Source organism: Solea senegalensis, linkage group LG12 (genome assembly GCF_019176455.1).
Source record: "Solea senegalensis isolate Sse05_10M linkage group LG12, IFAPA_SoseM_1, whole genome shotgun sequence".
Taxonomy (NCBI): Eukaryota; Metazoa; Chordata; class Actinopteri; order Pleuronectiformes; family Soleidae; genus Solea; species Solea senegalensis.
In genome coordinates this window covers 8,011,900-8,026,378 of record NC_058032.1, presented here as the reverse complement: position 1 = coordinate 8,026,378, position 14,479 = coordinate 8,011,900, and the positions used below count along the sequence as shown (strand labels likewise).

Here is a 14,479-nt window from a genome sequence, read left to right as displayed (position 1 = left end):
GTTTGGTTGGTTTCACTGAAGTGCAGTGTGAAGGCAAACCTGGTCTGGACTATTAGTGTGAAATAGACCTAAGTCTGACTCTGGTCTGACTGAAGGTTGTACATACAGTGGAAGATTGACTCCCAATCGCATCATCTGTCTGTGTTAGTCTGACTCAGATGGACTAACACATGTTAACAATAGTTAGTTACTCCGGTGTGGTTGCACTGTACATTATTGTACTCATATAAAAACATTATGTGGTCATTAACAACCAAGTGTCTGCTCAAAGACGTAGACGCTGCGTGACACATGTTGCTGCCCTGAGTCTTTATGAGAAAAGGTTACGCTGATGCAAGTCGTACGGTAAAATGAATCAATGTGAAATGTGTTATTTATGAGCATAATTTACTCTGGATCAACTCGTGAGCTCATTCCAGGCAGATCCATTGATTTCACACATGCCGCAGTACTCTTCATGTGTACTGACATCATTAAAAAAAAGCAGAAAAAACTGTTGATCCTTGTACAAATGTCAATGTATTTTACTGCTCATTATATAAATCCAAGCTGCGGTAAATGCTTCTCTTTGTGTCGGAGGATAATCTGTTGTATTTCATGTACAAGAAAAGGCAGAAACACGGCCATAAAACATGAGCTTGACAAAGAGAAGACAAAGGTTTAATTTCCCAGCTCAACAGGGGCGGCCTAAGTTAATTAAACTTTGTGTCTTGTTTAACACTGTTTAAATAATGTATTAAGGCTATTAGCGACAGAGTGAAAAGGGAGGAGGGAGATAAAATATGTATCATTGTGAGAGTCATCGCTTCTCTTTTTCCACTGTCTGCAATTGAGATTAAGGCCTGCAAATGTAACGGAGAACAGGCAGATTAACGCACAAACTAATGACTAAATCTAATGTACAGAAGCGGTACGGTGGCTTCCTGTCATCTCCTGTTACCACTGCTAAATATGAACTGTTAAAGTCTGACTGATAATGGGCCACGCTATATACATACTAAGCCAATTAAAAGTCAGTGGTAAATGGTCTGTAAGTGGCTTTCTAATCTGGATGACCACTCAAAGCACTTTACCCTGCAAAGTTTTGTCATTGGCACGTTCACACAGTGCATCTACATTCATCGCACAGCCGTCATGTTCACTCACACGCTGCCAGCAGCGCAGCCGTCAGGAGCAGTTTGGGGTTCAGTGTCTTGCCCTGGATTGATTGAATGGATCATTATGACTCTGGAACACTTATCTTTGACAAGCCGGTGACCTTTAAATCATCTCTTTAACAGAAAGAAGAAAAAAACACCTGCATGTTTGACTGTGTTGGGTCTCAAAAGACTCCAAGCTTTTCAAGTTTCATATCCTGCAGTGCCAACCTCTTGTGTCATTACTTGTTGGCTATTGCTGTCGCTATCAGTCAATACCACCTTTGAGAATATCACATTATATATGTATATATATATATATGTGTGTGTGTGTGTGTGTGTGTGGGGTTGGACATACGCACTTTACTCTCCTTGTCGCTTCCTCTCAAGACGTGCTGACTTTCTGATGAGGTTTGAAAGTTAGTTTCATTTATCATCTCTGTAGATTCTACTAATATTTGTTTGGGTGAGAGAACACATGCTTCGTTGTCTGTGTGTTTTGAGAATGTAATTGGAACCATTTAAAATGTCTGGGCTCTTGCAGTCCTGAATATGTTTAAGATGCTCCGTGTTGGTGTGATCGCATCAAATTGGCAGCCATGTTTTTTTTTTTTTTTGACTCCCTGGAGATGTTGAGTCTTTAACATGGTGGAAATAATGACTTTTAACCACTAAGTGTGAAGAGCTGTGCAAACCACATACACCTTCCTTTCTTTCCCCCTGACATTGTTTAGATTGCAGATGAAGTGAAGTGTCACTGAAAGGCTCTGATAAGAGACAGTAGGAGGCATGTGGTAGAAGACAGAGAGAGGGAGAGAGAAAGGAAGGAAGGAAGGAAAGAAGGAAGACAGTGTTGTCCTGAAAAGTGGCTGCTCTGCAGCACAGCAGATAAGCTGGAACATTCACTCTCGTATCTCCTCTTTTGTTTGATTGTTGGGCCAGAATAACACAGAATGTACACAAACACACACTTTTCTTTGTTTTTGGTCTCAAATGGTGACATGAATACTGATATTAGTACATTTTCTAATACATTAGAGCCAGCATATTTGGATGGAATCTTCATGCCTTGTCATTGGCTGTTTATGCTCTTCCCGATATCGTATTGAATTAACTTTTAATGTGCTAAACCTAATCACTAACAATGCATGAGAGGATGTCATTGCCAAGAAACACTGGACGAGGTAATGCAATTGTAGGGGAGAGGAGATGATGACAGAGAGGGAGAGATAACAGGAATGAGACGATGAGTCGTGTAATTCATTGCAGAGGAATCTCACATTAAGTTGCTCCTCCCCTGCTGCCGTACAGGGAAAACAAGACTAAGTGAGGGGAGCAGGTGAACAGAGAAAAGTAAATTAGATGGGATTTCATTTGAGAATACACTTTCTATTACCATAGAAACTAATGCTAATGTTGGGAGATTAGCTGATAGCAGTGTAAATAATATGGTTTCTGTTCCATTTCACCACAAAATGAGGCTTTTGCTCATGTTTAGTTATACTTTGACATTTTTTTGCTTTGTATTTATGAACGGTATGAGAGGAGTGGAAAGCCCTGCCCTTGTCTACGGATGAGCACCCGAGCCCAATTATTTGCACCTTTTGTTGGCTTGCAAGGGAAAAACACACACGCACGCACACGCACACACTCACACACTCTCTGCCTTTCTCAGAGAACAACCATGAAATTGAAACATTTTCCATCTCACTCCGTTCACCACGAAACAAAACAGCTTTATCTTCAAATGAGTTTTATTTTCCACGACTGACTCACTGATATCACACAGCTCCCTCCAAACCCAAACCATGTGCTATTTCTGTTCATCGAAAAGTAAGAAGACTATGGCAATGGGCGGTTACCTACCGGGACTGAATGAATGTCACTGATTGCAGAACTATTGAGTTTTTATTGATTTAAACAAAAATAAGCTTTGTTTCTGACAACGGGTTGCTTCATAGTATCTGATCAGCCGATCTGAGGATGGTATCTGCACTGAAACTCAAGCCTGTTGTAAAGTTTTTGGAGCCTAACTCAGATGATCTCTCAAAAGTCCTCACCAAACTTTAGTTTCTAGGAAACCCGTCCTTGCAATACGAGGGTTTTTGCCTGACATCCTTTGCTAATTGGTGTCATCTCCCTTTCGCTCTGTTGATACAGAATACACACAAACACACACTCTCAGATTTGTGCACCTATTCATCTTGGTGCACTCCACCAATTTACCCTTATTTGTCTAACCTTAATCATGGCCAGTTAATGCCTAACCTTTACCTAACCACAATTCAGCTCTTTGACCTAAACTTACACACTTCTGCCTCATTTCTGGTCACCATGTGGACTAAAAAAAGGTCCTAAAGAGGCAATACATACAAACACACACACACACGCACGTCCTGTTTAACGAGCAGGAAATTTGAAGAAACATTACGAGTAGTAAAGCCGGCAGGATAAACCAAAGCGGTAGATGTTTGCTTTGGCGAAACACCTTGAACACACTGTGCAGATACTGCACTCTCCTGCCACCGACGGAGGAGACTTCATCATTAATTCTTACGCTGTGCACATAAAACAAAACACATACACACAGTACAAGCTCCTCCTGTCACTCACACTTTATTTCCCTCATAGCAGAACATCCCAGATGTCCTCCGTTGTCAAACCGAAACTTTGTCTAATGAGAGGAGAACAAGACGCCACAAAATCATGCTCTGTTTTTTTTTTGTTTTTGTTTTTATTTGCCTGCCATTGTTTTCTTCCTAAAGAGAACTAAAGAGACTCACAGTTGTTCTAATGATCTCTCAGATAATGTGACATTTTTGCATCAACACGATGTCAACTCTTTTGTGTGATTACAAGGATGTTTATCTACCAAGGAGTTAAAGGTTGGGCCACACGGTTGGTATAGTGGGTTAGGTAAATAGTGAGTGTGAGAGTGCATGGTTGTTTGTCTCCATATGTGTACCTGTGATGGACTGGTGAACTGTCCAGGGATTATCCCGCCTTTTGTCCTATGTCAGCTGAGATTGGCACAGTAGGAGGATGGAGCGGTAGAAGATGGATTTAAAGATTATATAACTTTTTTAATACAGTACATACAGCATGGAACTGGTGTAAAGGCCCAGTGGGAGCACCTGTGGCCTGGTGACTGCTGATAACAGTTGAGCACCAGAGCAGCATTAATGCACAAGGTGCTCGTGACAGCATCCTCTCCCTGAGAGGTGTGTGCTCTAAAAGTGACATCATCACACCACCGTGTGCGATGCTCAAAAGAAATTCCCTGTACCATACATGGATCGTGTTCCCAGGGTTTGCACGCACGCAGCCAAAGCTCGACAGCACCATTTTTGTGCAGCTCTTTATGTTTGTCATAACGTGCAAAGCACATTGCAATTACACTGATGACTCTGTGTTATTTTATTTCATGCCCCAGACAGTAATCAATATTATTGTTTTTTACTTGTCAAAAGGAGAAGCTCCTATCTCTGTGACTGAAAGCTGTTTATGCCTCTAAATGACCCAGTTTCATCCACGAAGGTCCTATTTGACAGATTACAGCCCATCCATTGTCTTTTATCTGTTGACATACCTGCCCAAAAAGTGATTGCAGCCCCTTGACTTGTGACAAAAAAAATGACTTGATTTCATTCATAAAACAAGGGTGCAATTTGACAGATTATAGTCCACTCAAATCAGATCAATCTCAGCATGAGCCAGACAAGTGCACAAATGTGTGAATAATACAGAGAAAGTAGGACACAAGTTTAGATGCATGTAGTTATTACCCGTAAACGAACGGCAGACACTAATGTGATGCCTGCCAGCTGACAAAGCAGCCAGAAGCCAGTCGGCTCACTCGTGCATAACATCTGTGCTGTTTAATTTAAATGTGGTGATCAGGGTGATCATTGCTTTGCATAAAGCAAACCTGTGGCAGTTGTGTGTGCCCTCTCTTCACCTCACAATCCCCCTGGTAGAGCAGGCAGCATACGAAATGTTGACCTGTTGTTCCAATTTAAGAATGAATTTATGTAAGGGAGGCAGTGCAGGACAATAAGACAACATGAGCCATGACTCCAATGTGTGCAGGTACCATTTCATTATCAAACATTAGCCACTCTCTTTCATTTCATTGCCTTGGGCAAACTTGCATGATCGTTAGCTGACCTTATTTACATGCTGGGGGGAAATAACCTACACATCTCATTTATGTCTCAGCAGACTCTGCCACAGCACATACACACAGTAAGTTTGATCCAGCGCAAGCATCATCTCAGCTGTAATGACTCTTCTATATATAGAGCTGATAGCATTGCTAACAGAGGAACAGAGGAAGAGCATGTCATAGTGGACAATTTATGTGATGGCACATTCCTTGACCCCTCTTTTCCTGCACTGTGGCCTGTAAAGACGTTTGTGTGTCGATACTACACAACATATTGGATATTTAAATGTAATGCTTTAAACTTCCATCCATCCATCTATCTTCTACCGCTTTATCCCCCACATGAGGGTCACAGGGGGGGCGCTGGTGCCAATCTCAGCTGACATAGGGCCATAGGCGGGGTTCAGGTCACCAGTCCATCACAGGGCCACATAGATACAAACAACCACTGTCAATTTAGATTGCCCAATTTACCTAATCCCCTAATCTGCATGTCTTTGGACTGTGGGAGGAAACCGAAGAACGCACGCACACACGCAGTAAGGCCCTTGTTCCGACTGGGTCTTCTTGCTATTCACTACACCAACCGTGTGGCCCAACTTAGTACTTTATATCTCCTATTTCTTTAAAGCCATTCAAGATTATGTTAGTCCATCAGGTCATTTATATTCATTAGGTTTGCTGTTGCCACCACGACCTCGTGTCACTTTAACTTGTGTTTTCAGTAGAGGGAAAAATAAATGTAGCGAGCCACTTCATTCCCTCAGGAGTGCTTTTTAATTTACAGCATGGATTTCCCATGGCTGTCAAGGTTGGGTGAGACCGACACTTGGTTAAGGAAAGCTGAGGTGCTACATGTTTCTAATAGAGTGTGAGGGTTACAACAAGGCTATAGTGGCAGGTGTATAGAGTTGTTATACACTCTAGTTCAGAGTGAGGTCCTGTGTCATTATGTGGTCAGACTAATGATGAGGCAATAACGGATTTGAAAGAGTGACAGGTTTTCTCATTAGTATGTATATAAAAACTAAAATGTGTGTGTGTGTGTGTGTTGGCATAGTATGTCTAGGGCCTGCGGTGGGATTTCAAAGCCACAACCTGAGTGATTTATTCCTTCACTGGCAGGCAAGGGAATATGCAGGCGCTAAAGTCATTTTGTCTTATAGGAAATCACATTCATACTTACTTACAATCATGATGTAATAAGGCCGGCCCATTACTATTAATCATCATGTTGTAACATGTTCTAAATATAGCTGCTTCACACTTTTATACTCCATCTCTCGACGCAAATCTATTTTATTTACCTGCATTATATATAAGAATGTTACGTGTAAATATTGCAACTGAATACGAATCACTAAAGTGAGCTGCATGTGATGCTAATTAATGGGAGACGCCCACGAACCAGCCTCCCTGAGAACTTTTGATTAAAATGAATGAAAAGACCCATCAGCTTTTAATTTCTTTACCAAATAATGCAATAAAAGTCATTATATTATATTAATAGGCACTTAATGATGTGGCATAAGAAGAATATTGTTGTGGTCAGTCTCAGTTTCAACATCATACTGTCATGGTTTTATAAGACTTTTCATATTTTTTAAGCCACTTATGTGTAACCACACATATAAGTGTTTGTTATTTATTTGTTACACTATTTTCTTTAGTTTCAGAATGTGTATTATTGACACATGTCAAAAATGTACTTGTATATCGTGTTCTTTGCAGTGAAATCAATAACATTCAACCTCGGTGGTTTGTTCCCTTATCAGAGGAACTCTAACTCAAATTATTATCCCCACATACAGATACACAGTGAGGTCACTGTTTAGCTCAAGGCGCTGCTTTAAAGCCACAGGCAGTGTTGATCCTCCCAGCACAGGCCATTGGTTAGGATAATTGATGGCAGGTATAACTCCAATGAGCCACTCTGCATTCACTACATCACATGGACTAGTTGGTTGATCTCAACTCTCTATCCCAGAGAGAAAAGTCTAATTGTTAGTGAGTTATATTGCAATGCAATTACCCTGGGGAAACACTTGATTTAAACTCACCGCTTTAGCATTTTTAATTGCCTTTGTGAGTCCTTAGAGGACGGTAAAGGCATCTTGACAACAGACCCCACTTGTCTATTCATTCTTCGTCTTGTCATCAGCGATACATTAGCATATATTAGAGATATGAATAGGCACAGGTGTAAGAAAGAGGCCTTTTCCAACTGAACATCCACAAAGAGAGCACCGCGCGCCATTGTTTAACCAGGGGCCAAGCGTGATGGTTATTCGGGTTAATCTCAGAATGAGCATACCTGCACATTTCATTTCAAGTTTCCTTTCTGCTCCTTTCAAGGCCAGATACTCTGACACACACACACACACACACACACATTGCTGAACTGGCAACACTTGCAATCTCCCCATAATGACAAAGAGTCATGAAGGTGGAAATGCACCGAGTCAAGGGCAGAAGAGTATGGATTTCAATTTATATACATAACGGGATCATATCAGGAACTCGTATTATATCACATCGAATGCATTTTATTTGTACGACACCAAATGACAAACAAAAGCTATCGCAAATCACCAAAGCTGTGACCTTACAATGTTGCAGCAATTACAGAGGTATTAGATTGTAAATAAATGAATGTGATCGTTAGATGTGAATATAAGCTCAATTCTGATAATACGTTCTAGCAGTTAAGTGAGTTTATATATTGGCACCAATGAATATGAGTCAGATATGCACACACACACACACACAAACACTGATATCTGTAATAAATGCCAGTCGGCAGAATACCTCATTAAATGCTCTGGTACAAGTCATTCTTCAAACCCCCGGCAAGCAGTCATAATAAAAGTTTGAAACACTTTGGTGCCTCTCCCATTGCTCTGAACCAATAAAATATGCATAGAATATATATTGACTCCAGTATCTGCCTGTAATTACTTTCTCAGCTGTAAAGGGTCTCACTGGTTGAGTGGGACAGACAGAGAATTAATTCAGTAAAAAAATAAAAAAAAAGAAAAAGAAAAGGTACAAATCTGCAGAGAAACACCACGAGCATCTCCTATATCCTCAGGGGAGTGAAGCTCCCATTGATGACATGACGTGTCAGTGATCAAGTGACCAATAAAATTATCATGAGGTCGATGGAGGGCGTGAGTGATTGGCTTTAGGGCCCAACCTCGTCTGGCACATTAACACTGATTGGTTTGTTGGAATCAAAAGGACAAAAAGATCGGCATCTTTGTGGCCATGTTTACACATGAGAGACAGCATGTGTCTATCACAGTGATGGAAGTATGATTAGGACAGAGAGGGTAGTTATGTGTGCCTCTTAAAGTATTTTTAAAAAATCTATTTATTCAGTCAGCCTCACAAGAAACCTTCCTGCAGTGTTGCCCCAAAGCACATGAACAGAAACTGACCAACATATGTGTATTGTGTTTGCATTGTGGTTTACACATGAAGTTTACCCAACAACACAAAAGGGGCTGGATTTCTTCTTCTCTCTCTGCATTAATCATGTTTTCTCCAGGTTTTCCGGTTTCCTCCCACGTCCAAAAACATGCAATATGGGAATTAGGTCAACTCTAAATTGACTATAGGTGTGAAAGTGAATGCTTGCTTGTCTCTCTGTGTCTGTGGTAAACTGTCCCCGCCTATCGCCCTATGTCAACTGAGATTGTGCCCCCCCACGACCCCCATGTGGAGGATAAAGTGGTGTGAGATGGATGGATGGATGTCAGCGATGTTTATGGCTAGCACAAAAGACACTGAATGTCTCTGCCTAACATTCACTCCTATTATCGCTCTTATAATATCCTTTTGTGGCGTGATCAATTCATTGCTGCGTACAGTATCCACAACTCAAAGCATGTCTTAGAGAAAGAGCTACATACTGAGCAGTAGTGGTTGCTGGTCTTTGAAACAGGGGAAGCTCGTTTCAGGCCCAGTTATTTATACATTAATTCTGCAAACGAAAAAGTAGAACAAGGAAATGCGATAAATATGTAAATTATGGGCTATATCGCCGAGCAAAGCACACAAAACAACCAGCTATTTGTCTACAGACTTCCCTCGTGTTTCTGTAACACTGTCAATCAAAAACTGGTTCTGCCTTTCAGAAGCCCAGCGTCCGTGCCCGCCCACTGCTCCATTGACTTCGAGAGAAGTTGAGCTTCCCTGGAAGTGACATTTTTGCCACATTCGTCTAATCACCCGTTTCCAAATCCTGGTCCTGGTCAGTTGTGTTGAAGCAGGGCAACATCTAAAACCTGCAGGGGCACAGGTCTCTGAGGACCAGAATTAGGAAACACTGCCATAGAGAACAGTTGAAGCTGAGCTTCATGTGGTTTTTATGCGGCAGCTGCTACAGGAATACGAAAATCACGTAAGACGGTCTGTCATCGCATTCCAGCACCAGCTTAATATTGTAAATGTTAATACAACACACTACATATTTGATGGCATTTTAATTTTAATATTTTAAGGTCTGGACTGTGTTTTTCTACCGTTACTGTATGAAATTTGCAATTTGAAACCAAACATGCTACTATACAATGTGACTGTACAATGTTGCCAACAGATATCGCAGATTGCTCATGAATATGAATAGAACAGAATATGAGAACCTGTTGTGACAGAAAAAGTGCAGTTTTTCTTCTCCAGCCAACATCATAGAGCTTTTGGCTGCACAGATCTGGGCAGACAAACACCTGTGAAATGTTGAGCCAAGACTATGAGTGGAACCCTTTCTCTTGTTTCCTGTAGAGTAAAGTGATAGTTGGCATCACAAAACTGGAACATCTGAGCAGCTTGTTGGACAGACTGGACTGACTTAGCTGCAGGACTTCACCAGAGAGGTGCTGGGTTTTTCTACCAGATGCTGTAGGCGGTTAGCTGGTGGTGACAGCTGGGGCACAGATACTGAACTCTGTCCACTGATGAAAGCATTTGAGCTCCTGGTTAAAGGCGTAGTGTGTTTGAATGGATAGGGGACGTTTCTATAGGAATGTTGTTCTGATCAATCAACATTTCTATTTGGTCTACTGGGAGTGAGGTATGGTGTCAGCAGACCTCAGGGTCTATGTATGTGCTCTTCTGTCAGGTATGACACTTAGTGATTTATGACGGTGTCATGAAGGGGGCAACATGCTGAAGATTGTTTCGATGTTTGGGCAGCTAAAGGGAATTGGAGAGGGATTTGAATGTGATCCTACTTGGCCTGTGATCTGTTCAAAGACGTCATGTTATCAAACATTTCCTGTCTGTCTTTCATCTCTAGCCACCTTTGTCTGCCTTTGTCAGACATACTATTGGACATTAAAATACATTATGCGACAAACCCCACCAGATACTCTGGTTGTTGACAGTAATTTCACTGACAGAGAGGAAGAACGCTGCTGCACAATCAAGTTGCTTTTTCAAGTCCTCCTTTAACCAGTGATTTCTCAAAGGGGATTCTGCCCGTTACAGAAAATAAAGAGCGCAGGAATATCAGCCTGCAACAAGACCCAACATTATCTACAGTACAACAGCTAAACAAGTAATTCCAGTGTTTTTAATGAAATTCTCTAATGGAAGCTTTATTAGGGCTTCAAGCTGCATCTCACACTGGCAGCCGATGCATGCAAAAGCACAGTATGGCATCCAGATAAGATGCATAATATAATAATACAGAAAAAGGAAAACAATAGTTAGGAATCACTGACTCAGCACTCCCAATTAATAATGAATTACTTGTAGAGTTGTTGATGCCTCGGTTAAGCCTGTCCCACACTAGAGGATTTTCAAATCTGACCACAGACACAACGAACCTTGTAACAGATTTTCAGTCTTTTATTCCAGAGAAGGTGCAGACTAGACGATCCAGTCAAGACTTCAGAATATAAACAGACATGGAGGTGGACTGTCTGCAGTCAATAGCTCTTGTGTGTGCAGTGTTTTGTGCTGAGAAAAAAAAGTGATGGATGGATGGATGTTCAAATCAGCCAAAAATTAGAACAACAAGTCGCCTTTCACATCACAAATATTTCACTAAAGTTTGACGTCATGGCTGTGTTGATACCCTTTAAAGGACCAGGATTCAGCTCCTATATTCTGGAGAATCTATTTTAATGATTAAATGATGTTTACATTTGAATGCACTTCACTGAGTAAACTCTATTTGTCTTATCTTTCCAAGATACGATACAAACTTAATTCCAAACCGTTTTGGCCATTATATCAACCAAAATACCATGTCCAGTGAAAACAGTTTGTCATGTGTGAGCTAATTTGCTATTTAGCGATGTGGGTGCATGCGCTGGATGCATCAATACACGGATAGATCAAAGAGCTGGTTAGGACTGGTTACTGTCTGTATGGGGGTGCAGGAAGTCTCCACTGTGACTAATGGGTCTCTGCCTCTAATTACAAGAAGCACACACACACACACACTAACATAGTTACATTTAAACACAGGATGTTCTCTCTCATCATATCTAAAGACAGGCGCCTTAAAAGGTTTGAGTTTGTGTTGTGTTGTGTTGCAGACCTACAGTACAAAGTGTGTGCAGAGAGTCATTGTATCCTCAAATAAAACCACACCTGAGCCCGGATACACTTTACTGTTAGTATCACTTGTGTGTTCGAACTGAAGCAATGACAGTAGTATGTCAATAGGTGACCAACACATTAACCTCCTCACTTACTTACTCGCCCCTAACTCTGTTCATTACGAGACTAAAATGCGCCTTGTGTCTTATTCTTCTGTTTTCTTTCTAGAGGTAAAACGTATTGTCTGACTTTGACATAACCAGCAGCAAAACGCGTCATAAAAGTACAAATATTCAGGGATATCGTGCTCACAAATCCAAAGCTCACAGTTAAGCACGTGTGTGGGTCAGTGCAGAGTTAAGGTGGGCTGTTTTATGGTGTTGCTGCCACTTGAGCGTTTTCTTCCATTTTGGAAAGGGCTGGCTCCCTGCGCGCGCACTCGCTGCCTCTCTAATTAGTGCAGGGCGCTCTTGGAGAGGTGAAGGCAGAGGCTCGCGGGAAGAAACTTGTGCCGCCGAAACTTTGACAAACACCGTCAAATGTCTGTCACATAGCGAACACTATTCGAAAGTGTATGTTGTTGGTGAACTCTTACCATGTCTGACGAGGCTGAGGAAAGCGACAGCGGCGACAGAGCGCATCTCTCCGAGTCTCCCTCCCCACCGCTGTCCGTCTGTCTTCCCCGAGGGTCTCCCTCCTCTCCACGGCCCCTGGACTTGTTCTCCTCCGCCTCTCGGCTCCTGGACGACACAGATCCGCCTTACCTCGCCACTCCGGAGTGTCATCGCCATTCTCCGGAGCACCGGGAGCCCGGGGACTGTCCACATTTTACGCCGCCAAAGTTCCGGCAGCGCGCCGGGGTTGCCGGTTCTCCGTTTCGTTCGCAGCAGGATGTGCGGGTCGATGCCGTGCTCGACTGTTACGATGACCCGTTTCCCAAGTGGAGAGGACGAGGCGCAGCAACCGCTGAACGCGTTCAGCACCGCGGACAGAGACTCCACCGGGGCCCCGAGCTCGTGGACTACGGGAACCACTACACCGTGGAGCACATAGACACCGAGTTCAAATCCGACTCCCGGCAAACGTGAGTCCCCCTTTTATTATTAACCACAATATAGGCACACGATAATAAAGTGACTCGTTTTTATTATGCAACTGGGCTGCACTTTGGAACCGGAAGAACTGTTTGAATAAAAAGCAAACAAGTAGAGGTCAGTTTTTGGGGAGAGTAAAGCATCCAGCTTGTCTCCATTCACATAAGCCATTGATTGGCTCCCAGCTGGCATCTACAGGCCCTTAAAGACGACATTATGTCAGCAGATTAGGCTGAGTAAGAGTAAACTGTGGAGCCTCATAACAGTCATATTTTAACTTGTGTTGTTCTAATTTGACATATGACACGTAAAGCATTTTTGTCCTTAGTTTAGTGTTTAATTTTCAGAATAAACAGTGTTGTTGGGCGGTTTCCACTACAGCCCCTTGATTGGTTCCAGTGAATCAATGCATAAGCATCAGGGACTGTGTGTGTGTGTGTGTGTGTGTGTCAGAGAGAGGGCACATCCATGTGACACTGTGCAGGAAAAGTGTACGAAAATCAGTTTTCATTACATCACAGACACACACTCATCATGCACACAGAACACGGACACACTAATAAGAACCCTGATTTAGAATATGTCAGGCATTTTTTTTTCTTTTTCAAATGTAACATCTTTCTAATTTCCATTTGTTGGTAGAAATCATTCACAGAGAGTAAAAAAAAAAAGAAAAAAAAAAGAGATATTGTTTATTAGCATTTCCGGCTTAGCTTTGATTATCACATACCGTGAATGGCAGGCTTCGGTTTTTGGCTCTTTGATCTTCCCTGGTCTGCCTCTTTGATACACCAGTGCTCAGCTTGCATGGAGAAAGAGCATGTGCACGCTCACTGAGGCCTGACCATGCAGGCTGAACATTGTGTGAAAGAGAAGCTGAACGTGTCTGTTTCTCATTACTAGTGAACTATGGTGAGCATCACAACCTTTGATCTTCAAAATTGCCAATTTACTGCTTGACAGTGTCTGTCTGTGTGTGTGTATTTGATAAAGAGTGAGCAAGTGAGTGAGAGAACGAGAGAGCTCGCAGTATTATTTTTTAAGTATTCTGTCCATGTCTGTGAACTGATAAATTACTAATCCATTAGTCAGCCAAATATTCCTGCTCAACCAAAACGGTTGTTTTAACTCATCATCTTTTTTCTACCAGAATATGAGTTAATTTAGTTAAAACAGGAACTGCTTCTTCCAAAACAGCCCCATAGTTTACAACAAGCTATATGTCCTATTACATTACTAGTAATCCTTTTCCTTTCGGTTTGGTTTGTTTATGAACGGGAATTCAACACTGTTTACTCTCTGCTTCAAAATCAGTGCTACAGAGAGGCGGACGTCCCATGACAGTTTGCTCACAGTGCCGTATCTTGGCCGACTGGAAGCTCCTGAAAAATGGATGGCACCAGTGCCGGTTTCAAGCATTAATGAGTTCAATGTGCGATAGAAATCCACAGAGATTAAGCAAAGTTTACAGAACCTGACAGACTGAATATATCTGACCCTTTCAACACCCCCAGGTGTGTATGTGAGTATGG

At 42.0% G+C, this 14,479-nt stretch overlaps 1 protein-coding gene across 3 annotated transcripts in view; it reads left to right on the top strand.

The window, feature by feature from the left end:
• Nucleotides 1–14,479, top strand: part of LOC122778961 (short transient receptor potential channel 7-like) — a 62,994-nt gene that overhangs the window by 6,744 nt on the left and 41,771 nt on the right. For 2 of the 3 annotated variants that reach the window (XM_044041130.1, XM_044041129.1), the window contains exon 1: nucleotides 12,338–12,937. The exons of the other annotated variant lie outside the window; for it this stretch is intronic. In XM_044041130.1, coding sequence (XP_043897065.1) covers nucleotides 12,450–12,937 — 488 coding nt within the window. In that variant the 5' untranslated portion in view covers nucleotides 12,338–12,449. Of the gene's footprint in view, nucleotides 1–12,337; nucleotides 12,938–14,479 lie in introns of those variants that run through there. 3 annotated transcript variants of the gene reach the window in all.